Raw genomic sequence first — 27,213 nt, forward strand, 5'->3', positions numbered from 1 at the left:
AAATTTGAAATGAACATAGAAAAACCCTCCTTTTCACCTATTTATGAGGGGCAGTTGTCTCACACAGTAAGTAATTCAACTTGTTTTTCACAGAAATAACCAATTCAACTGTTAGAGAGAGAAAGAGTATTGGTTAACTCAACTTCAAATTCACATTTCCAAAGATGACAGCAATACTGCCAACAGCTAAATGCTCACTTAATGTTATTTTTGTTAAGTCAAAATTCTCAAAGACTTTACAGCTGTAGCAGTCTCAGTGGTAACTCAGAGCTGGCTTTCAGATTTCTTTTTAAAAACAACTTTATAAAGATATAATCCACGTACGATACAATTCACTCAAAGTATGTAATTCAAATACAGAATAAAGAAAAAAATAAAAAGCAAAAAACAAAAAAGAAAGTATATAATTCAATGTCTTTTAGCACATTCATACATATGTGATAACCATGACCAAAGCCAATTTCAGAATTATTTTCACCACCTTAAAAAGAAACCCCGAAAAAAAAAAAGGAAAAGAGAAAGAAACCCTGCAACTGTTTACAATCAACACCCCATACTACTTATTCTGTCCCACTTTCTGACTATAAATTTCCCTGTCCTGACGACCATATGAATGGATCATACATGGTCTTTTGCGTACGTCTCTTCCATTTAGCATAACGTCTTCAATGTCTACTCACGTTGTAACATTAATCAGTACTTCATCAGTTTTTGTAACTGAATAACATCCCATTGCATGAGGACAACAATTTGTTTACTCCACTGATGGACATTTTGGGTTGTTTCTACCTTTTGGATATTACAAATGTTCTATAAACATTTATGTATGTGTTTTTGTGTAAATATGTGTTTTCATATCTCCTGAGTATATCCTGCACGTATAATTGCTGAATCTATCGTAACTCTATGTTCAAATGTTTGAGGAACTGCCAGACTCTTTTCCAAAGTGGCTGCATCATTTTACATGCCTGCCGAAAGTAGGTGAAGGCTCTAATTTCTCTACATCTTCAACAACACTTGTTATTATCTGACCTGTTGACTCTAGCCATGCTGCGGTGTATGAAGTAGCATCTCATTGAGGTTTTAAGCCTTTAATTTTTAAACCAATAAAAAACTGGAACTCAACTGATGATCAAACATTGTAAAAACATTTATAGTAGAGTTTTGTCTGACTACACTAAAGACTTTTTATTTTTCCAAATGAAAAGCTTAGTTTAGACACTCCCATGACTGTCTAACAATGCTGTTGCAGCAGCATTGTTGAATGAACCATTTTACACAAAAAATAAATTCTTCTAGTTACCACCAGGCATGCGACAAAGTAATGGGGTTTCTACTAATAAATATTCAGTAAAATCTGAATATAAGAAAGCTGTTTCAGCAGTGGTTCACACCAGTCATCCTAGCACTCTGGGAGGACACCACCAGAAGATTCCTTGAGGTAAAGGAATTCAAGACTAGCCTGAGCAAGAGCAAGACACCATCTCTATTAAAACAAACAAAAAAAAAAGATGAGAATATTTCAGATTGTATATGAAACCAGCACATTGTAACCCTTGATTGCACAATGTACACAGCTATGATTTAACAATACAAATAAATTAATTAAAAAAAAAAAAAATTAGCCAGGCATTCACCCCTAGTCTCTGCTACTTGCAAAAAGGAACAATTAGCCAGGAGTAGTAGCATGCACCCATAGTCTCTGCTACTTGGGACTTGGAGACAGAGGATCAGAAGTTTCAGGCTGAATTGAGCATCATGTCACTACACTTCTGGTCAGGGCAACAGAGTGAGACTTATGTCTCCAAAACAAAAAAAAAAAAAAAAAGGTGTTTCTTTATTGTGGTTTTCCCTGGTACTTTTAACTTATGTACTAATATGTACTGTTTCTTTATAAAACTTAAAATAGCACACAATTATTTCCCAAATTATTTCATTCGGAAATAAAATTTTGAGAAGGCCACTCTGTATACTGTCTCCCAGTTCTTTGAATGAATTAAAGTAAAGGCACCTTGTTTCTCTACATTAAAAATGCAGAATCAGGTGCATGGACTGAAGGCGGAGCAAGATGGCAGCCGAGTAACAGCTTCCTGGCATTTGGGCACCGTGAGTCTGGGGATATAGGACTCCAGGCATCTCTGGCTGGTGGGATCTGCCTATCATCACCCCTGAGAGGATACAAGGAGTCAGCGAGAGACTTCTGGACCCCAAGAGGAGGACTAAAACAGTGGAAAACCGGCAAGTGGTCGCGTGTGTTCAATCCGTCTAAACCCGCCCGCAAATGTAAGTTCAGTAGCAGCGAGACTGCAAACCAGAAAGGCCTTACCTGTGAACTGTTTTGGTGTCTTTGGACTTGGCACTCAGCTGAACTGCCTTGGGGAGAGCCTGAGCAGGAGTACAGAGAATTCTGGCCTTTGTCTAGGGCCCTAGTCTGAGCCACTGAGCCAGACGGAGCTAACAGTGTTTGGCTCTGGGTCACAGGCAGACATTGTGAGCGATCTCCCCCGGCAAGCTCCGCCCACAGGGTCACAGAGCTGGAATTGGGTGGGAGCTGGTAACCCAGCAACCAAGTAGCCTAAGGGCGGGGTCTGAGCCACCTTGCAGCCCTAACCCTCGGGGGGCAGAGGGAGACCAGTTTTGACACACAGGGTAAGTGGATAGCCACTTCAGCAGTGATTCCAGCGACAAGCACTTCCCTGAGAAAGCTTCTGCTCAGTAAGTGAACAAGTTCAAAGTGCCTTTTAAGTGGGCTGAAGAGAGACTTAGGGTGTCTACCGGCTGGGGTTTGAGAAACTACCAGCCTCCAGTCGTATCAGAACTGTGATTAGCATCTCATACCCCAGAAGACCACGTGTTGCCCAGACAATATTCAATAACATATACATACTGCTTTGTTTTTGGTTGTGTGGTTTTTTTTTTTTTTTTTTTTTCGGTTTGGTTGATTTTTTTTGTTTATTTTGATGTTGTGGATTGTTGTTTTGTTTTTTAAGTTCAACCTTTTCCATACAGATCCTTTTTCTTTCTCAATTTCTCTAGTTTAATTATAATTTCCCATTGCTGCCTATTTCAATAATTAGAACTTCATTTTTCTTAGTGTTTCTACCGCTATTATTTGGTTTTTCCAGCCAATTTCATCCCGTAAAGTTTTCTGTTTGCTTGTTTTGGTTTGATTTACAGCATTTTTGTCTTTCCTCTCTACTTGGTGGAGGTGGGGTACTGTGTCTGATCAGGTTAGCAAAGAGCTGCTGACCTCAAGGGAACCACCCAACTGGGCACCCCCAGAAGGTGTTTTTTTTTTTTTTTTTAAGGTTGTATCAAAGTACCCTACTGTACACCTATATTGCTCTGTCTCCCTCTCTCTGTGCCTCTCTTCTTTTTGTCAATATTCCTTTTACCCACCCCCTCACCTTTCTCTATTTTTCTTTTTTTTTTTTCTTATCACTTGGTCCTCCTTTCTCTTATCCCTTTTTTGCTCTTAAACCTTCTCACCCTTCTGGTCCTGTAACCCTTAGTCCACAGGCACGAGAACTTAAAGAGCAAGAGGAAGAGAAAGAAAAATTAGGGCAAGGAAACAGATAAAAGAAATCACCCATGAGGAAGAATCAGCAGAAAACTCCAGGCAACATGAAGAACCAGTCCAGAACAACCCCGCCAAGGGACCAGGAGGTAGCTACTGCAGAGGATTCCACCTATACAGAACTGTTAGGAATGACAGAAAGGGAATTTAGAATACACATGTTGAAAACAATGAAAGAAATGATGGAAACAATAAAGGAAACTGCTAATAAAGTGGAAAATAACCAAAAGGAAATCCAAAAACAGAATCAAATCAGAGATGAACGATATGAAGAATATAAAAAGGATATAGCAGAGCTGAAGGAAATGAAACAGTCAATCAGGGAACTTAAAGATGCAATGGAAAGTATCAGCAACAGGTTAGACCATGCAGAAGAAAGAATTTCAGAGGTAGAAGACAAAGTTTTTGACATAACTCAGATAGTAAAAGAGGCAGAAGAGAGAGAAAGCAGAACGTTCACTGTCAGAATTATGGGACTTTATGAAGCGTTCCAACATACGAGTTGGAACTCCAGCAGGGGAAGAAGAATACCCCAGAGGAATGGAAGCCATACTAGAGAATATTATAAAAGAAAATTTCCCAAATATCACCAAAGATTCTGACACACTGCTTTCAGAGGGCTATCGGACCCCAGGTCGCCTCAACTCTAACCGAGCTTCTCCAAGACACATTGTGATGAACCTGTCCAAAGTCAAGACAAAAGAAAAGATTCTGCAAGCTGCCAGGAATAAGCGCCAGTTGACCTACAGGGGAAAATCCATCAGATTGACCGCAGACTTCTCTAATGAAACTTTCCAAGCAAGAAGACAATGGTCATCTACCTTTAATCTACTTAAACAGAACAATTCCCAGCCCAGAATTCTGTACCCTGCTAAGCTAAGCTTCAAAATTGATGGAGAAATCAAATCATTTATGGATATACAAACATTGAGGAAATTCGCCACAACAAGACCAGCTCTACAGGAAATTCTTCAACCTCTTCTGCACACTGACCACCACAATGGATCAGCAGCAAAGTAAGAACTCAGAAATTAAAGGACAGAACCAAACCTCCACACTGATGCAAAAGATAAAACTAAGCAATGGACTCTCACCAAATAAGACGAATAGAATACTACCACACTTATCAATTATCTCAATAAATGTTAATGGCTTGAATTCCCCACTGAAGAGACATAGATTGGTTGACTGGATTAAAAAACACAAGCCATCCATTTGCTGTCTGCAAGAAACACACCTGGCTTCAAAAGAGAAATTAAAGCTCCAAGTCAAGGGTTGGAAGACAATTTTTCAGGCAAATGGAATTCAGAAGAAAAGAGGAGTTGCAATCTAATTTTCAGATACATGTGGATTTAACGCAACTAAAGTCAAAAAAGACAAAGATGGTCACTTTATATTGGTCAAGGGAAAAATACAACAAGAAGACATTTCAATTCTAAATATCTATGCACACAATTTAAATGCTCCCAGATTCTTGAAACAGACCTTACTCAGTCTGAGCAATATGATATCTGATAATACCATAATAACGGGGGACCTTAACACTCCTCTTACAGAGCTGGACAGATCCTCTAAACAGAAATTAAACAAGGATATAAGAGACTCAAATGAGACCCTAGAACAACTGTGCTTGATAGACGCATACAGAACACTCCATCCCAAAGATAAAGAATATACATTCTTCTCATCACCCCATGGAACATTCTCCAAAATTGATCATATCCTGGGACACAAAACAAATATCAACAGAATCAAAAGAATTGAAATTTTACCTTGTATCTTCTCAGACCATAAGGCACTAAAGGTGGAGCTTAATTCTAACAAAAATGCTCGACCCCACCCAAAGGCACGGAAACTGAACAATCTTCTGTTGAATAACAGATGGGTGAAGGAAGAAATAAAACAGGAAATCATTAACTTCCTTGAGCATAACAACAATGAAGACACAAGAAACCAAAACCTGTGGGATACTGCAAAAGCAGTTTTGAGAGGAAAATTCATCGCTTTAGATGCCTACATTCGAAAAACAGAAAGAGAGCACATCAATAATCTCACAAGAGATCTTACGGAATTGGAAAAAGAAGAACAATCTAAGCCTAAACTCAGTAGAAGAAAAGAAATATCCAAAATCAAATCAGAGATCAATGAAATTGAAAACAAAAGAATCATTCAGAAAATTAATGAAACAAGGAGTTGATTTTTTGAAAAAATAAATAAAATAGATAAACCATTGGCCAGACTAACGAGGAATAGAAAAGTAAAATCTCTAGTAACCTCAATCAGAAATGATAAAGGGGAAATAACAACTGATCCCACAGAGATACACGAGATCATCTCTGAATACTACCAGAAACTCTATGCCCAGAAATTTGACAATGTGAAGGAAATGGATCAATATTTGGAATCACACCCTGTCCCTAGACTCAGCCAGGAAGAAATAGAGCTCCTGAACAGACCAATTTCAAGCACTGAGATCAAAGAAACAATACAAAATCTTCCAACCAAAAAATGCCCTGGTCCAGATGGCTTCACTCCAGAATTCTATCAAACCTTCAAAGAAGAGCTTATTCCTGTACTGCAGAAATTATTCCAAAAAATTGAGGAAGAAGGAATCTTCCCCCAACACGTTCTATGAAGCAAACATCACCCTGATACCAAAATCAGGAAAAGACCCAAACAAAAAGGAGAATTTCACACCAATCTCACTCATGAACATAGATGCAAAAATTCTCAACAAAATCCTAGCCAATAGATTACAGCTTATCATCAAAAAAGTCATTCATCATGATCAAGTAGGCTTCATCCCAGGGATGCAAGGCTGGTTTAACATACGCAAGTCTATAAACATTATTCACCATATTAACAGAGGCAAAAATAAAGATTATATGATCCTCTCAATAGATGCAGAAAAAGCATTTGATAAAATCCAGCATCCTTTTCTAATTAGAACACTGAAGAGTATAGGCATAGGTGGCACATTTCTAAAACTGATTGAAGCTATCTATGACAAACCCACAGCCAATATTTTACTGAATGGAGTAAAACTGAAAGCTTTTCCTCTTAGAACTGGAACCAGACAAGGTTGTCCTCTGTCACCTTTACTATTCAACGTAGTGCTGGAAGTTCTAGCCAATACAATTAGGCAAGACAAGGAAATAAAGGGAATTCAAATGGGAGCAAAGGAGGTCAAACTCTCCCTCTTTGCTGACGACATGATCTTATACTTAGAGAACCCCAAAGACTCAACCACAAGACTCCTAGAAGTCATCAAAAAATACAGTAATGTTTCAGGATATAAAATCAATGTCCACAAGTCAGTAGCCTTTGTGTACACCAATAACAGTCAAGATGAGAAGCTAATTAAGGACACAACTCCCTTCACCATAGTCTCAAAGAAAATGAAATACCTAGGAATATACCTAACGAAGGAGGTGAAGGACCTCTAAAAGAAAACTATGAAATCCTCAGAAAGGAAATAGCAGAGGATATTAACAAATGGAAGAACATACCATGCTCATGGATGGGCAGAATCAACATTGTTAAAATGTCTATACTTCCCAAAGCAATCTACCTATTCAATGCCATTCCTATCAAAATACCAACATCGTACTTTCAAGATTTGGAAAAAACGATTCTGCGTTTTGTATGGAACCGTAAAAAAAACCGTATAGCTAAGGCAGTTCTTAGTAATAAAAATAAAGCTGGGGGCATCAGCATACCAGATTTTAGTCTGTACTACAAAGCCATAGTGGTCAAGGCAGCATGGTACTGGCACAAAAACAGAGACATAGATACTTGGAATAGAATTGAAAACCAAGAAATGAAACTAACATCTTACAACCAGCTAATCTTCGATAAACCAGACAAGAACATACCTTGGGGGAAAGACTCCCTATTCAATAAATGGTGTTGGGAGAACTGGATGTCTACATGTAAAACACTGAAACTGGACCCACACCTTTCCCCACTCACAAAAATTGATTCAAGATGGATAAAGGACTTAAATTTAAGGCATGAAACAATAAAAATCCTCCAAGAAAGCACTGGAAGATATTGGCCTGGGGAAAGACTTCATGAAGAAGACTGCCATGGCAATTGCAACAACAACAAAAATAAACAAATGGGACTTCATTAAACTGAAAAGCTTCTGTACAGCTAAGGAGACAATAACCAAAGCAAAGAGACGACCTACACAATGGGAAAGGATATTTGCATATTTTCAATCAGACAAAAGCTTGATAACTAGGATCTATAGAGAACTCAAATTAATCCACATGAAAAAAGCCAACAATCCCTTATATCAATGGGCAAGAGACATGAATAGAACTTTCTCTAAAGACGACAGACGAATGACTAACAAACACATGAAAAAATGTTCATCATCTCTATATATTAGAGAAATGCAAATCAAAACAACCCTGAGATATCATCTAACCCCAGTGAGAATGGCCCACATCACAAAATCTCAAAACTGCAGATGCTGGCGTGGATGTGGAGAGAAGGGAACACTTTTACACTGCTGGTGGGACTGCAAACTAGTACAACCTTTCTGGAAGGAAGTATGGAGAAACCTCAAAGCACTCAAGCTAGACCTCCCATTTGATCCTGCAATCCCATTACTGGGCATCTACCCAGAAGGAAAGAAATCCTTTTATCATAAGGACACTTGTACTAGACTGTTTATTGCAGCTCAATTTACAATCGCCAAAATGTGGAAACAGCCTAAATGCCCACCAACCCAGGAATGGATTAACAAGCTGTGGTATATGTATACCACGGAATACTATTCAGCCATTAAAAAAAATGGAGACTTTACATCCTTCGTATTAACCTGGATGGACGTGGAAGACATTATTCTTAGTAAAGCATCACAAGAATGGAGAAGCATGAATCCTATGTACTCAATTTTGATATGAGGACAATTAATGACAATTATGGTTATGGAGGGGGAAACAGAAAGAGGGAAGGAGGGAGGTGGGTGGGGTGTTGGTGTGTGTCACACTTTATGGGGGCAAGACATGATTCCAAGAGGGACTTTACCTAACAATTGCAATCAGTGTAACCTGGCTTATTGTACCCTCAATGAATCCCCAACAATAAAAAAAAAAAAAAAAAAAAAATGCAGAATCAGAGAAAATGGCAGAGTAAGGAAGCTTCAAGGGACAGTCCTTTCAGAAAAACATTCAAAAATAAAGTCAAAAAAAAAAAAAAAAGGCAGAATCAATTTTGTCAGAATTCAGGTAAAAATCTAAAGATTTACACCCACCAAGTAAGTGCTAAATCAAGAAAAAGGCAACTTAAAATGTTACAAGTAGTTATCAATTCAAAAGGGATTTACTGACCCCTTGCTGCCTGCTAGGTGGGGGAGACATGAACATTCCACCTGAAACATGACCTATATGTTCTTGCCTTTTCCAAACAATAGCCATGGCCATGGAGACAACACAGCTTAGACACTGAACACAGAAATAAATGGCCATTTAATCTCTTTACCCAAAAGTCTGCTCACTAAGAAGGCTCTTGATGTCTGCCCCCATCCAGCCAGGACATATTCATTGAGGACTTAGGTGACAAGTAATAGAAACTGATCCTGCTACCTTACAGTGAAGGGAAGGAAAAAAAGGTATTTACTGAAAAGATAAAAGGAGCCTGGGGAAATACTAGATCCCAGGAGGGATAGAAACCCAGGAAAAGTTGGGCAATCTAGGAAGAAGAAAGTTTTTTAAAAAATTTTTTTTAAACTCAAATAGATTCAGAAAATCAAGTTATGTCTACTCCTTGGTGCACAGTCCCCTCTGCCCCCCTTAAGGGTGGGTGCAAGGCTTCTGTGTTGTTTTATTTTATATATTTTCCTAATTTGATTCCTGAGTCCTACTGCCCTCCACACCTCAGACAACCACTTTAAATGTGCTTGATTCTTTATGCAGAAAATTTATGCTTTAAGACAATCTCAGTTGAACAAAAGAGTGTATAAAAAGATATTAGACAGCACTTTGAAGTCATGCGAAGAAATAAAGAACTCTGGTAAAAGTAACCACATGAGTAAATGCAAAAGCCATTGTGATTGTATTTTTGATTTATAACTCTTCTTTCTGTTTCTCATATGATTTAAAAGACAAATACATAAAATAATTACAAGTCCACATTATTGGATACATATGTACACACCTAAGATTTGTGATGAAAACAAAAACATGAGTAGTGAAACTGAGTACAAGCTTTTGTTTTGTACGCCTGTGAAGACAAGTTGATGTTAATTCACACTGAATTGTTACAAATGTAAGATGCTAATTATAATGAACATGGTAATCATTAAGAAAATATCTTAAAAATATACAGAAGAAGTGGGCTGTGAGTGGTAGCTCACATCTGTAATCCTAGCACTCTGGGAGGCCGAGGCAGAGGTTGGACTCAGATTTAGAGACCTTGGATTCAGGTGTTGGAGACCAGCCTGAGCAAGAATGAGACCCTGTCTCTACTAAGAATAGAAAAATTAGCCAGGTATGATGTCCAGTGCCCTTAGTCCCAGCTACTCGGAAGGCTGAAGCAGGAGGTTTGAGGTTGCAGGGAGCTACGAGGGTGCCACAGTATTCTACTCAGGGCAACAGAGTAAGGCTTTCCCTCCAAACCAACAAACAAAAATATCTCTCACAAAAACAGAAAAGGAATAAAAAGGGGAATCAAAAAAGTATACTACCAAAATAAAAAAATCAATAACAAGGAAAAAAGGCAATAATGGAGGAAAAAGGAATAAAAAAAGTATGAGATACACAGAAGTCAAAAAACAAAGCAGCATTACTATAAATGTAGACTAATTAAACCTCCAGTCAAAAGACAGAGATGAGTAAAATGGAAAAAAAAACATGATCCTATTGTATGCTGTCTGTAAGAGACTCGTTTTAGATCATTTTTTACCCTTTTAGAAAGTAAAAGCGTAAAAAAGGTATTCAATGCAATAGTAACCAAAAATGAGCCACAGTAGTTATATGAGACAAGATAGCTTTTAAGTCAACTATTGTTATAAGAGATAGAAGAGCATTGGGTGTTGATAAAAGGGTCAATTCATACAGAAGATGTAACAGCTATAAACACACACACATAGAAAGACAGAGCTATACAAATACATGAATACATGAAGCAAACCAAAGGGAAGAATACAGTTTCACAGTGACAGCTGGAGGTTTAAATGCCCCACTTTGAATAATGGATAGAACATCTAGACAGAAGGATGAGAGGAAAGAGAGGAACAACACTATAGTGAACAACACTATAAACCAACTTGACCTAACAGGAGAGAACACTCCTCCCAACAACAGCAGAATACACATTTTTCTCAAGTGCACACAGAATATTCCCCAGGAAGTTAGTCCAGAAAAAACAGAATAGCCGCATAGGATAAGGATATAAAGAAAGAATTTTTATACAGCTGTATAATGTGTATGTTAAGCTGAGTGTTATTACGAAAGAGTCAAAAAGTTCAAAATAATTAAGACATTTATAAAGTAAAAATGTTACAATGTACTAGGTTTAATTTATTATTAAAGAAAGAATTTTTTAAGATGATGTTGGTACAGCCTAAGTGTGTAGTGTTTATAAAGTCCTACAGAGCAACTTCCAATCCTGCAGACTCCACTCACGGTATGTGCTCTATGCATCTGTATCATTTTTAATCTTTTATGTCATGTTTTTTCTATGTTTAGATGCACAAATAATTACCATTGTTTTACAACTGCTTCTAGTACTCACTACAGTAACGTACTATACTGTTTTGTAGCTTAGGAGTCACAGGCTACACCACACAACCCAAGTGTGTAGAGGTGAGGCTGTCTAGATTGGTGTAAGTACGCTCTGCGATGTTCGCACGATGACAACTAATCTCATAAAACATTTCCCAGAGCATATCCCTGTGGTTAAGAGACATATGACTGTATACTTATATTGGGGGTGAGGGGTGTTAACTGTTTATGGAAAAATTTATGTGTAAACTCTACATTTTACACACTTTGTGTTAAAGTAATCTGATTCCTGTAGCCTAAAAGCAAATTACAAATCAACATATTTTCTGGTACATTCTGTCAAGATACAAAGCAGTCAAACCTTTTGGATGCTTTTAAAATTAATACAGCTTGTATTCTTGCTATCTACATAGGCCTCAGAAGACTAGACTGACGGGAGCATTTCATTTGGTACAGTAAAGATTAGAGGAGAGCGTTTGTTACCAACCAGCATGCTCCGAGGTGTTCAGCAGAAAAACGGAAGCTTTGCATCTCCCGCACCTGCAAAGCACATCTCTACACAGAACAAGAGTCTGTTTATTTGCTTCTTTCTTTAAGTTACCTGAATTCAAAATATTCTACTCTACCTGGATCACAATTACATTTTTAAAGCCTGCATATAGGCTTAATGCAATTCTTAGTCAATATTACACCGCCAAAGCATATACTTAACCTTGGTTAGTATGGAGACAAACCCTAAAATTGTAGATAACAGTTTCAGTTAATTTTCAGAGCACCATTGCTAAATTTATAAATCACACTATTTCCCAAATGTTCCATGTCTAATTATTTTTATTTCTTGCCTATGAACTTGTTGTTCACTTATCTTTAATTATCATGATAAACATCTGATCTTCTAAATTTCCTCAATATGCCTGGTCATTAAACATCCATAAAACCAAAACTTTAAATGAAGGTGTCTTAAAATATAAACACACACACACACCCTTCATACATTTTCACTACAAGAAAAAGTTGACATGAAAAGATCTTTAAAAATCTTAAAAACTAAAAAGAAGTATTGAAAAATGCATCAATTCTAAAATATCATCAATATCAAATATTCTCAAATATGGTGTTTTCCAAATATAATGACCACGGTATAAACACGCAACAGAACATGCACAGAGAACATACGCAAGCTGTTTTTATACTTTACAGAATGAGAGGTATCAGAAGAAAAAAGACTATGGACAAAATATTCACTTTCAAATGGCATGGAAAATAAAATTTATTCACATTTTTAAGGTAAGTATGAAATCTGGGATAGCACTAAGCCTATTCATTCATAAACAAGACAGAACACCTATATGATTTTTCTCACTTTTCTATTGTTTATAGCTCTGGATTTGGAAACATATAAATCAAGAAGGAAATCAACAAGAGAAAGAAAATTTTATTCAATTCTAAGCTAATCTTTAAATAAGTCTGTAAAAACTGAAACAGACATTGCTGACAGGAATGCCTCAAGGAAAAACAGCAAAACCTTATGTATTACCATTTAGAATAGTGTGCTGGCCTCCAAAGAACCACAGTCACATTAAAGGATGATGCTAACACCTAGGGAAAACATCTAAAATATAGACACTAAATTCCAATTAAATTTAAATCAAAATCAAAATCCTATCTATAAGAACAGTATGTGCACACACACCGAGATAAGATGAGTTTGCTAACTATGGATGGACAGAGTACATCTGTTCCCTGAGGAGAAAGAGGCTTCTGATTGCAGAACATGTAAGGCCTCTGCCCTTGAATCTGTCAGGTGCTTCCTCAACTAAGGAAGGGGGCTGACAATACTGAAAACGGGCCTCAGACTCTGAAAGACACACTGTGCTCTGCTATGAATGAACTCAGCTTCCCAGTCTTCTCTAACCAGAAGCAGCATTCCTTAGCAGCCTCGGACACACTATTAACATCCTGGTTATCTACTACAGTTGGGGCAGCAAGACACAGGCAAGGTGCTAGAAACACAAAAACACCTTCTGAGAACTTACCACCTGGCTGATTACTTGAATTTAATATAATGGAAAAATAATCTGAGAAGATCACAGACACTAAATGCCAAATAAGAGAAATAGATTAAGACAGTGAATACTGAGTTCACTGGAATAATTTAGAAAAGTTTCATGGAGAAGCTAGAACCTGAGCTTGGACTTTAGGGGGAGGGAGTAGTAAGTAGGTGAAACCGCAGGACCAATGGCAGCTTCCTGAGAAGTACAGCACCAAGGGCACAGGCTGTCTGCACCAAGACAGGTTGGACCTCACACTTACAGCCATGTACGGCCTACACCCCGCATCTCTTGTCTTGGCGATGGAGTCCACAAGCTGTCCACTAATACCGAAGTCACAGAGTTTAATATTTCCACTTCTGTCCAGAAGAATGTTGGAAGGTTTGATATCTGCAAGAGATAGATGCCATTCAGTGCATAATTAATATACTTTCCTGAGATAGATAAGGCTCCACTTTAAAACCACTGAAAAGCCTTGCATAATACAAAACAGTCGAGTCTTAAACTCAGATATATAAGAAGCAAAAACATCTTCATTGATCAGATGCAATCATTAGTCATATTTTAAACATGTAATGTAATGACTAGAGTTGTGTAAACATAGCAGCAAAAGTCACTTGTCCAAAATCTTAATATAAAAGATACAGTGGTTGATTTTTCTCTTCAACATCTTTGCATTTATAAAACATAGACAAAACTGTGATTTTTCTCCATCAGAAATCAGAAAAACCACTAGCTAGACACTGTGGCAGGCACATGTAGTCCCAGCTGCTCAGGAGCCTGGACAAGAGAACTGCTTGAGCCCAAGAGTTTGAGGATGCTGTGAGCTGTGACACCACAGCACAACCAGGGGCAGCAAACTGAGACTCTGTCTCAAAAAACAAAACAAATACACACACCACCACCAATTTTCAAGAAATGAGAAAAACCAATTTTCTGAATACCAGTGCTTAAATGCTACATATCAAAAATTGTTTCACCATAAATTTAGGCATTAAATTGTTTTCATCAGGAGGCTTATATTCATTTACTTAGTTCCAATTCATAATGTAACAGTCAAAATATAAGGAAAGTCAGATCCATTCTTCACTGATAATCAACTAACTACAAATATGTGCCAATCAGCTGTCTAGTCAATTCCGCCCCTTTGTTCAACTGATTCTCTACCTCGACCTCAATCTCTCTATCCATTTCATTATCACTGTCATGGCTGAATGAAAAGTCTATAAATATAGGACACAGAAAGTATCTCCTACCACTGCTAATACAGCTGACTGCCTGCAGAAGAACCATTCCTAACCACTCCTTCCTTTCCAATAAAACTGCATTTTGTTGAGGTGTCTACTCTCTCTGTGTAGGTCCACTCACTTGCAAAACTCGGCTCTTAACAGGTCTAAGCTTTATTAGAGTCGTCTCATGTTCCCTCACAGTAACTAGTTTAAGGGCATGAGGCAAACAAATTGAATAAGACAAGAAAAAGCATCAAAGTCACATAGGAAAAATTTTCTGTGAATCTGAGAGCTACCCAGGACAAGAGAAAGCACTAGGAGCTGCTGGAGTCATTATCACCCTGAAGACGGAGGCATCACGTCCTCAATGGGTAGGGCAGAGTCAGAAGAAGGGCTCCACCCCAATCACAGCGAGCTTCAGGTAACTTGCCATATCTTATCACAGATAATGAATTTCCTTGAAGTTTAAGGCTTCAAGGATTTTCTATTACTTGTGATCCAAAGTACTCTAAATGAAGCAAAAAAGCTAACTAATCCTGACTGATAACAGACAGCTATGAACCCTTGTTATTTAGTAAGAGGAAAATCAAAGTTACTTCAGAAGTCATATTTTATTGAAATACTCCCCAGGCAGTACCTTAGTATTTTACAAAGATCAGTAAGAAGTTGTCAAATACCTCAAAGTGGGTAATCTCATTATTATAAAATACAGTTAAAGAAGATGATGAAAAAAAGATAAGAGCAAGATAAATTACAACATGAAGAAAGAATTTTGTTCAGGGACCTAACTCTACGTGATTTTAGGCCAAAATGGAAAATATTATTTTTAATGAGCTCTAAGCCAAACAAAATTAAATATTTTGACATTGAAAGTTAATTTCAGTAACCCAGTGTTGAACCCAAACTAAAAGTAGTACTTAAATGAGCGTCCCAATTTTTAATTTCTTTAACCACTAAAATTGTGTTTCCTTTTTTTTTTGTAGAGACAGTGTCTCACTTTATGGCCCTCGGTAGAGTGCTGTGGCGTCACACAGCTCACAGCAACCTCCAACTCCTGGGCTTAAGTGATTCTCTTGCCTCAGCCTCCCGAGCAGCTGGGACTACAGGCGCCGGCCACAACGCCTGGCTATTTTTTGGTTGCAGTTTGGCCGGGGCCGGGTTTGAACCCGCCACCCTCGGTATATGGGGCCAGCGCCTTACCAACTGAGCCACAGGCGCTTAGAATTCAATATTTTTCACATTTCTGAATTTGCCCTGTCACTGTCTTATTTATTATTAGGCTGAATCACACACCGCCATGTATTGTCTTAGGTTTGAACAATACAAATTTACTGAGGGTAGGAACCCATGTGATTCTTCAAAACCACCATCTCATTACCTTGAGTCTAGCTAGAACAGTCATAAACAAAGCAATCATTTAATCTGTTTGCTGAATTAAATTCAGGATTCCCATAGGATTACTTTTTTTCTAGGTTTGGTCTTAAATAAATGTCTAAATTTAAATCAGTGTCTAATAAGGCCCAGATTGATGTTTTAACAAATATAACATGCTTTAGAGAAATTTCCTTTTATAAAACTAAAAGATCTCTCTCTCTCTCAATTTACAGAAATATCCTCTAAACTAAAAAAGAAACACTCGATAAGGATAGTAGCACGCCTTAAAAATGTTTGAGGGTAGTAATAATCAGATTCATCCTTGTCCAAAGGACCACCTTGATGTCTTATTTGTATACACAGAAGTATTAATTGTCTACCAAATAAATAACTATTTTTCAATGAAAAGTAATAACAATTTGCAGCAAAATCTAAGCCTAACATACTAAGAATTCAGGCTGAAATTTATTGAATCCCAAAGAAAAAAGACTATATTAATAATAAAGTCTATAAGATTTGACATGATCTGTTTTTTGAAATTATCTTCTATTTTTAGTTATAAATATTAATTGTCTATTATTTGAGACTTTGGGGGAAAAAAGGTAACCGACAACACCATACTGAACCTCAGAGTCAAAGCATTCTATTTTAGACATTCTTTTATCTGACAATGTGAATGTTACTTTTTTTGCATTATTATTATTATTATGATTGCTCAATATTCCGTTGCAGTAATCGTCTGATTTCTTTTCCAAATGTATTTATCTTCATTCGTTCTTTACAAGGTTTTTGTTTCTAGTCCTTATCTTAAACATTGTTATTGTTATTAAATTTTAAGCCTTTTTAAATTTGTGAAGGCAAAAAGTGGAAATCAAATAAACATATAGAAAGAGAAAATTAAAGAAAGAAAGAAGGAATAATAAAGTTTCAGGGTACATACTGTCTTTTTGCCAAAAATAAAAACATTTCAGGAATGCTTATATAATAACACTATATCTTTCAACAATTTTTTTTTTTACTAATGAAAAGAAGAAAATTTCTATTCTACAAAGAACAAACCATACCCACCTCTGTGAATAATTTTCAAGTTTTCTTTTAAGTGGTTTAGTGCTTTCACAGTCTAGGGGAAAAAAGAAGACATGGGATAAACAACTTTTATCTTTTATTTGAACAGCACAACAATTTATTCTAAGTAGTCAGCCTTGTAGCCCTTTATATATTTTTTAAGTTTAATATTTCAATATTCTGTCCATTATTTTTATGTTAACCAAAGATTCTGCCTAAAGATGATTTGATATGAAAACTTAAGTTGCTTTTACATGCTGTTCCTTGAATGTTAAGAAAAATTTTAAAAAGTGACTTATGATTTAGTAAGTCATTAAAAAGTTGTATGCTTCCTGTACCTCCAACCTGAGATTTTCAAGAATGAACACAATACAAGAAAGACAAACGGGCTAGTTCTGCTACCAATAGCAATTAATATGTTTTCCCAAATTCTTAGTTCACCACAATCATTCACCCTCACTGGGTGCTGAGCATTCAGAATAATTTTTTCGGAGCCAGGATATGTGGCAATTTATCCAGAATTTAACAAATTGCTTGATCACTGATCGTGATCAGAAAAATCATAGATTTCTTCAGGAAGGGAGGGAACAGACACTTTAAACTAAAATGTCCACAGTCTCATATTATATGAAAACTAAACAACAGGCTAACCATTTGCTGTAGAAAAGTAACATCTCTGCTGTCATCAGGCTGATGGGCATGAGAAACACAGCACACACAAACTTGTAACGTTTCAAATAACTATGCTTGTGTGTTCACTGGTTACTATTTAGCAAAAAGAGACAACATAAAGTAATTTTATTGTTTTCCACCCTTAAATTAGTGTCTTAACAATTACTTCCTTCTTGATTAGTATCCCATTAAATGGGTATATGAAATTTTACACTGACTGTTCAGCCATCTGTCTCCAGCATACCAAACAGTATGATCTTGGAACTTGTTACTATTCATAATATATAATATAATAATAGTTCAAAATAAGAATAGCTGATAGTTATTAAATGTTTATGTGCATTAAGCCAAGATCTTATGACATATAAATCTTCATAGCAACTCTCTATATAGTTGAAATAGTATAATCCCATTTTTATAGATGGTAAGTCTGAAGCATACAGAGATTAATTAGCTTGCTTTGACATTTATACAGTTATAAATTATTTAGTGTAGGCAGCCTGATCCCAGAACCTGCTCTTAATCACTGTGTGACAGAATGGCCATGAAACTGGAAAACAGAGAGAAAAATTATCACATCATGTATTGGAATATAAGTAATATATACACTAATAAATAATTTATTACATATCTACCTATGTTTCCAGACTTGGTGACCATGTTATATATTATGCACACATTTAAAGTTACTCTGTGAGGGTCACCCTCCATGAGTCAACCCCAAACCAACCCAGCAATTGATCATATACACATGAGTAAAACCAGCTAAGACTATAAGAACCTCCCAGCTGAGCTAGCCTACATTTTTAACCTGTAAAAAAATCATGAGATAAGTAATTGTTAAGACACCTATTAAACTTAATCATTAATTTGGAAAAATTAGTTACGATATTAACATGAGGCTTATAAATCTTAAAATAATGACTGTTTAATTCAATTTTTAAAAACCCACTATCCACACACACATCTCCTACAACTAAAGTACAGATAAGAAACTATCTATATTTTGAACCAGTCTTATTAGCCTTTAATGATTAAACAGGATAAACTGGCAATTGACAGGTGATGACTATGTTGGAAAGGAATATCTAAGGAAAGAAGAGCGAGGAAATTACCTGCAACCAGAGTATCTATCTTTCAACTTCCTGCATAGCTTAGATTCTCAAGGGTTTCTTTGAAACTTGTTAATTTTGCTCTATTTCTAATACATTATCTTTTTTCCATTATGGAAAAAAATTATATACAATATTTGTCAACTCAAAGATTCAGAGCAAGAAAAAAAAATGATCATGAATTCACTTTCAAAACTATAAACACGCGGCGGCGCCTGTGGCTCAGTGAGGGCACTGGCCCCACATGCGGAAGGTGGCGGGTTCAAACCCAGCCCTGGCCAAACTGCAACAAAAACAAAAAAATAGCCGGGCGTGTGGCAGGCGCCTGTAGTCCCAGCTGCTCGGGAGGCTGAGGCAAGAGAATCGCGTAAGCCCAAGAGCTGGAGGTTGCTGTGAGCCGTGTGACGCCAGGCACTCTACCAAGGGCAGTAAAGTGAGACTCTGTCTCTACAACAAAAACAAACAAACAAACAAAAAAACAACAACAACAAAAAACTATAAACGCTTATTTAAAAGAGTGCATATTTTCTTTTGGTACTCGGGTAAAGAGAATTGGCCAAATCAGCAGTAACGCTGGTTCCTAAAATTGCTAGTCAACATTTTAAATACGCATGAGATAGAACAAGTAAGTTAGCAACCTCATCCTAGAAAAAGTGCTGCATACCTCATTGCTGAATATCACTAGGGTCACCTTTGAAGTATTCTTCTTGGGGAGCTATGCCCCAAGGCCAGCACCTAGTCCACCTTTCAAAGCAATTTTGGAATTCTTTTTTTCTGGAAAGACCCTAAGAGCTGTCCTCACACAGAAAACGTGCTACATACCTTATTGCTCAATATCAGGTGGCCAAGAGAAAGAAGTACTTCAAAGGTAACCACAGTGACATTCAAAAATGAGGTATACAGCACGAAATTTTCCATGATGAGTTCACAAACTGAATTGCCCAACCTCATAGTTTAGACTAAATACTCAAAAATCTTAAACCACTTTGTCTAAGGGCTTCAAGTAAGAAGATTCAAGGAGACTGCTATGATTCTGAATAATTCAGGGATAAATGTAGTAATATATAACCTATTTAAAAATAGTTAATGCAACAGAAAAAAATGAACCAAAAATTGCTTTTTCTAGTCTTATTTACAGCATACTACTATGATTCATTGAGATTCAAATGAAAAGAACATTGTATTTATCTGAACCATATTTTTAAAAATGTTCTTAGAACGTATTGTGTTAATACCCCACAAAAGTAACTTTGTCTCTTGTTTTAACTACAAGAGACAAGATTAACACTGCATGAAAGACATGTGCATTCAAATCCAAGAGACAAACTACAAGAGACAAGATTAACATTCCATGAAAGACATGTGCATTCAAATCCAAGCAGCATCTTTATATAATTATATATACAATGAACAAGTAGAAAGCCAAATACTTACTGCTAAAGTGATCTTGCCTAAAATTTCTTCTGGAATAACATCATCTAATACACTATATACATATTTGTAAAACTTATCAAACGAGGTAGACATGAGCTCCATACAGATCCAACAGTCACCCTATAAAATAATAAGTATCTGTTATTCTCATATAGCTCAATATTAAATACCATCTTGCCTTTACATAAAACAGAAATACAATTAGAAAAGAAGCACTCTTATTCTTTTTCATTTTTAATCTTGAACTAGTGATAATTTTTGGTTTCTTATTAAAGCCCTGGGAATACTATTCTACTCAAGTTTAAAGATAAACTTATGTTTTAAGGCTAATTTTTTCCACTCTGAATTGTATAGAAAGGGCAGTCTATATTGAAAGCTTTTACACTTTAATAAAAATTCCAAATTTTGCCATAATGCAATATAAAAATAAAAAGTGGAAAACCATTCATTCTTACTAAGAAAACAGATGACTTCTCAAATTGGGGTGGGGGGGGAGTGAAGGTAGGGGAAGAGGAAGGAAGAAAAAAGAGAGGAGGAAGGAAAAAAAATACAGAAATATATATAAAGCAAACCCTGTACTTCAAGACCCTGCACTGAAATGCTACCCTCTTAGTGAGTCTATTCCAACTGATTCCTTCTTTGTATCAGTCTATTCCAACTGATACAAAGTGAAAGTCACCCCACATGGCATCCCTTATCCTGACCTGCTCTACAAAACCCTCATCATCTTCTAATATACTGTATAATTTACTAATTTATTATGTTTGTTACATATCTTTCCTACTGGAATGTAACCTCCACCAGAAAGGGGGCTCAGTGAGTATGTGTTAAAAACTGCTAGCAACATTAATCAAATGTTTTAAACCAGTTTGAACTCAATTTGACAATAAAACAAGACAAATAAATGTGTTGATACCTTTTGATAGAATACATGACTGGGAATGAAACTTAAATACTCTATATATTATAAAAAGGAAAAATAAAACAAAATTAGAAACCACAAAAGGGAATGGTACAATTATTAGAGGGACTGTCTTAAGTTGCATTTCTTGAAAACTATACAGCTCATGAGAGGTATGCATGAGAGACAAGAAAAAATGAGGAAAACAGGCAGATATGAGGATTATAACTCTGTACAAGTGCACATGCAAATGAACAAGAAATACAAAGACCCTAATGAAAGCAGAAATACTGTAAGGATAATGACAAAATTATCTTAAACAATTTTGTATGTTGTTACAAAATTTATGGATCCAGCTGTATACTTAGAGATTTTCTACCTGCTAATCTATCTCTTAAGCCTGACCTGGACTGAATGTAAGACATTAATGCTAGTTATGGTAAAGTGGCTTCCCCAGAACAACACTGCTAATTAGTGAGAGACACAGTGAACAGAACCCAGTTTCTTTTATCAACACATAGAATGCATGGATACTAAACTCACATGTGTAGAGAGTATGTTGTAGTGAATATTGAGCTGAGCAATAGCACTCTTACAACAGGACAGTCTGCCAGAACATTCATCTTAGCTACATGGCTACCCACTAACATGCTTTTGTAAAGCACATTTGACATAGTGAACTTTTACCTACATCTTCTTTAAGTCTTTCCTCTGTCTTTAAGTCTTTTTCCTTAGAGTGATCTTGGAGAACAATCTCTCACAAAAGATTGGGTAATACATTCTAGCCAAAACACACACTTCAATTTATTTTAACCTAAAGACACCATCTCAGTATGTTAACTCAAATTTTTTATTAGAGAAAAATACGGCATATTAACTTATCTAGTTGGAGAAACAGTAGGAAAAAACTTACCCTCAATAGTGTAGAGCAAAGTGGAAAGACCACTGATGTTAAGAGTCTGAAAGGCCTGCATTATCCAGGCTCCCCTACTTCCTACTTACACATATAAGCTTGGGCCTCCTTCCTGCCTCATCTATGAAAAGAGACTGCTCCACCGCCCTCCACTGACTGTAATAAAGATCAAATGTATTACTATGCGTAAAACACAAAATAAAGTGTCAGCCAGGCACTAAAAAAATAGCTACAAAATTGAAAACAAAGAGTAGTAGAAAAAATGGACAAACAAAAGAGGGGGAAAAAAGAACACAGGAGCAGGAGAATAAAGGTAAGAAGTAACCTGAGAAGTGAAGATGAGAAAAGAGGGGCACACAGGAGCAGCTGGCTCCAGAGAGGGGAACCTTCATTTCAAAGGCACATCACCTAAGGTAAACTTATCTCTCTGGCAATTCCTTTTGGCTACAAATGAGATTAGACAGCAGCTATCTCAAGTGGCAATTTTAAAAAATGAAATGGTCAGAGCTGCCTGAAATAGTAGTGACAGTAACATTACTGTCACGTTCAAATGAAAGACAGGATAACTTACGGAAAAAGAAATTAATCAATGTGGATTTGCTGAAAAAGCTGGAAGACGAAGAAAAACTGAACCACTAAGATAACATACGGGTTTGTAAAGACAAACCCTAGATAAAATCAATAACATACTTATGTATCAACAATAACCAATTAGAAATAAAATGTTTAAAAGAATTGTGAGATTCTACCCGCTAATTTCACATTCACAATAAAAACAAACTATAAGTCACCTAGGAAAAGACTTAAAATAAAAGCAAAACCCTTATGAAAAAAAGTATAAAATTTTACCAATGAACGCAAGAACAACGTGACTGAATAGAACTCATACCAACTTTATTTGCAAAAGATAAAAACTAGAAACAAAACTGAAGGTCATGTCAACCAAGAAAGAACCAACCAAATGTCCATCAATGGATCAATGAGTAAACAAACAGCCACTTAATGGAATATTGAAGTACTCAACAAAAAGGAACAAAATTAATACACAGTACAATATGAATTGCAAAATAATTATGCTGAAAGACAAATCAAAAAATTTAAAAGTACATATGGTATGATTTCATTTATATAAAACTCCAGCAGATGCAAAGTATAAATTCATAGTGGCAGAAAGCATGTCAGCAGTTGTCTGAGGACGGGACAGCAAAGCTGTATTATCTATAGGGCACAAGTAAACTTATGAGTGATGGGTATATTAATTATCTTGATTTGGTGATAATTGTGCAGGCATATACATTTGGTCAAACATATCAAAATGTACATTGTAAATGCATGAGGGTTACCAGTTGTCAATTTTATTTCTACAAGTTATATTTAAAACTTACAAAGAGAAAGGGAAGAGACAGGAACAAAAAGACAGAAGAAGGGATAGAAGAGGGGCAGGTGACTAAACTCAGCTACATCATCCACTGCCTTCTAGGATGTGATGAACTGATATGATCACGTTACTCATAACAGCACTTTCTGCACTAGATTTCCCAACCTCAAAAGATGTTTGAAATAATGACCTACTTGCTATTAAATTTTCAAATGTCACATATTAGATGACATCTTAAAGTGACACTAGGCTTCAGCATTGATAAGTGGTAGGTAGAGGCCTTTTGATAAGCTATAGACTAAAAGTTACATCCATTACTCAACATTATCAAGCTCTTTTTTATCCCCCCATCTGTAAGAGTCTAGAAATGACTTTTAGAAATGTGCACTGAGTGTCCTAATAACTCATCTAAATAAAATCTAAGTAGTGTCCCAATAACTTATCTAAATAAAGTCTAAGTTGTACCTTGAGCTTTTTTATTTGACTATAGTTCCATTCTACAAAGAATCATATGCGGTTGGAGACAATGGCACCAGGTTAGTTACCAACTCCAGAATTACGCATTTGAATTCACTGCTCCTAATAAAGTTACAGAACTTCCAGAGGCTCAATATTACCCAATAGCAAGCTTAATATCTACACAGTAGCTGCAAGAATAAGACAAAGAACCTCTCCTATGCTCTTCTTCCATTGGTGGCTGACTGAACCAAACCAACAGCCGAAGTCATGTGGTTACATTAATTATGTGAAACGAAATCCCTGGAGGGATTCTCACAGTGACAGGAGTTAAAAACGCTGTCTCTCTCACAGTGGCAGGATACATAAAATGCCCTGACTACATGTAGGCATTTCTATTACTGCCTTTCATAAACCCAAAATGTTGTATTTACTATTGGAACTGAAGGTCATGTCAACCAAGAAAGATGCTTTTAAGTCATCAACCTCAAAAGAAAAATGTTTTTCTAAATCCTTATTAAATCTATATCATACTTTTAACCTTTGTGACTTCAAGAAATACACTTTGACTATTCACTCCTCAAAACTAAATCTTCCACTTTTTGAAAACTTCACTTTTTATTATTCTGAAAATCCCTATTACTTATTCCACTCTAAGATTTGGGGAGAAAGTTCATTTCTCATCTACTTAGGCATTCTGTGACTTTACACAGCATTACTACATAATTCCTAAGCCTTCATTATATCACACTAAAAAATTACAATGTTTAAAAAAGCAGACTTATTGTAAAAAATGAAGCTGAAAGCTCTTCATCTCTGGATCACTTGTAATAAAATAGAAAGAACACTGAGATTTCTTTCTCTGGAATCTCATCTGTCCCATTTATTGGCTGTGTGACTTTTATCAAATTAATACTCCAAATCTCATTTTCCTCTGAGGAAAAAGGAGATAATACCACCAAATCCCCTACAATTGTTGGGAAGACAATATAGTGAAAACTATAAAGTAATCTGATGTTAGCTGTGTCTCTCAATTCCTCTTAACCCTGTTGACGTAACACCAAACTTTTAACTATAAGGATACTGTTCAGATACTAGTCTAAGATAGTAGTCTAAGCTTAGATCTTAGTCTAAGCTTTTCTGCTTTGTTTTCATTACCTTTGTTTGCATTACTCACTCTGCCTTCCTTTCACAAAATCGAACTTCCACACGCTTGAGGTTGTATGTTTAAATGCGTGATTAAATAAACGAACGAGAGAAATGAACTGGTATATTCCTGCTCTAGGGAGGTGATTTTAGCCAGTGCAGTCAACAGCACTGTAAAGGCTGACTGTGCAATGTAGTCAGGAGAGAAAATCTACTTCAGCCCCTACATAACTATTGTTCTACATAAAATATGAAGAGTAAAGTAGCCAGAGGATTTAAAGATTTGAGGAGTAAGTTCACAGTCTGGGGATGGATGTAGGAGGAGATGGCAAGATTCCAGTGGAACACGAAGAAAGTCCAGGTTCATGATCTTACAGAGTAACTTACATAATATTTAGATCCAGGACACAGTTGTATATATGGACTACATGATTGTATATTGATATGATATACTGGGTAATTAACCTGAAATATCCAATTTCAAATCAAAAGTTTAGTTATTACATTTCAAACAAGAAGCAGTACAATTAATCAAAGTGGGCACCTAAACTACCAACAGTCTCGCCCTCTTAACAGTAGTTGTAATGGCTGTAATGCCAGAAGTAAAGAAGCTTCAAGGTGTTTTCCACGGCTTGTTGAGAACTGAATATTTTTCCTGGCAGGAAGTGATCCAAAGCCTCAAAAAAGTCAGTTGGTGCAAGGTCTGGTGAATACAGTGGACAACAAAGAGTTTCCAAGTCCATGTTCTGTAGACTGAGCAGCGCTGCTAGTGTGAGTATTGTCTTACAAGAGGACTGGCCTGTCTGTATTGACCAATCCCAGATGCTTCATCGCAAGCATCCTCATTATTTCATCCGGGTAGTTGCAGCAGACATCTGCTGTAACCGATGGACCAGGTTTCAGGAAGCTACAGTGGATAACAGCAGAGCTGGACCACCAGACACCGTCCGCTTTCTTTGATAAGTTTATGTAGGTGTTTGGTACTGTATTTCAGCACTTCACCTTTATCCAATCGTTGTGCTACATGCTTGCAATCGTCAGAAAGAATCCATTTTCAACACATGCAACAATATGGTGTTGAAATGGTCTGCCTTTATGTTGTATCAGCAAAGAAAGGTAAGCTTTAAGACCATTTCTCTTTTGGTGCTCATTTAATTCATGTGGAACCCATCTATCCAGCTTCTTTACCTTGCCTATTTATTTCAATTGGTCCGATACTGTCAGAATAGTAGCATCAAACCTTGCTGCTAATTCACACATAGGTTGAGATGGATTTGCTTTCACTACTTCTTTCAGCTCATGATTATCAACTTTGGTCTCAGGTCACCCACATGGTTCATTTTCAAGAGTAAAATCACCAGAAGGAGCTTCTCAGACCATCAACTTACTGTGTGTTCATTCATTAACCACTTCCTTCCCCAACACTTAGTTGATCAGTTGAGCTGTCTCTGCTGCACTGCTTCCGCAGTGGAACTCGTATTCAAAAATAACACTAATTTTTGACTTATCTATGGTTTCGCAAATATTGCTCTAAAAACAAAATTTGAAAGATAATCACAGGCCAAAATGTGCGTCTAAAAGAATGAAGATGTACCTTTACACATACACAAAAAATGACACCCAAGAAATGGAAAAGTGAAATGTCAGAGATCGCAACTGTCAAACTTAGTACTAATCCTTAGTACTTTCAGACTTAGTAATCTAATAATACTTCCATGAAATGATGAAGAAAGTTAACAAATTCAAAGTGTCTGGTCATAAAAATGAATATTCAAGTCATAAAAAGCACTTAACAAAAGTAGGAAAAAAATTAGTTTAGAATTAACAGTTGTTAATAACTATTTAACAAAAAATGCAATCTATCAAGAAGCAAAATACTTCCAGTTACTAGAGTTACCTATTAAGAGCACAGAAAAATAAATAAAAATGTCAGAATGAGATTGAAGATTTTTTTTTTTTTTTGGAGACAGAGTGTCACTATGTCACCCTCAGTAGAGTGCCATGGAGTCACAACTCACAGCAACCTCAAACTCTTAGGCTGAAGTGATTCTCTTGCCTCAGCCTCCCAAGTACCTGGGACTATAGGTGCCTGCCACAACACCCAGCTATTTTTTTGTTGCAGTTGTCATTGTTGTTTAGCAGGCCCGGGCCAGGTTCAAACCTGCCGGT

The 27,213-nt window shown here is 36.5% G+C and overlaps 1 protein-coding gene across 2 annotated transcripts in view; it reads right to left on the minus strand.

The window, feature by feature from the left end:
• MAP2K4 (mitogen-activated protein kinase kinase 4) overlaps window positions 1-27,213 on the minus strand; it is a 146,504-nt gene that overhangs the window by 30,505 nt on the left and 88,786 nt on the right. For both annotated transcript variants that reach the window (XM_053568311.1, XM_053568312.1), the window contains 3 exons: window positions 20,251-20,370; window positions 17,036-17,087; window positions 13,627-13,754 (listed from right to left, as the gene is read on the minus strand). In XM_053568311.1, the coding sequence (XP_053424286.1) occupies window positions 13,627-13,754; window positions 17,036-17,087; window positions 20,251-20,370 (300 nt within the window). The remainder of the gene's footprint in view (window positions 1-13,626; window positions 13,755-17,035; window positions 17,088-20,250; window positions 20,371-27,213) is intronic.

This window comes from Nycticebus coucang, chromosome 18, assembly GCF_027406575.1.
Source record: "Nycticebus coucang isolate mNycCou1 chromosome 18, mNycCou1.pri, whole genome shotgun sequence".
Lineage (NCBI taxonomy): Eukaryota > Metazoa > Chordata > Mammalia > Primates > Lorisidae > Nycticebus > Nycticebus coucang.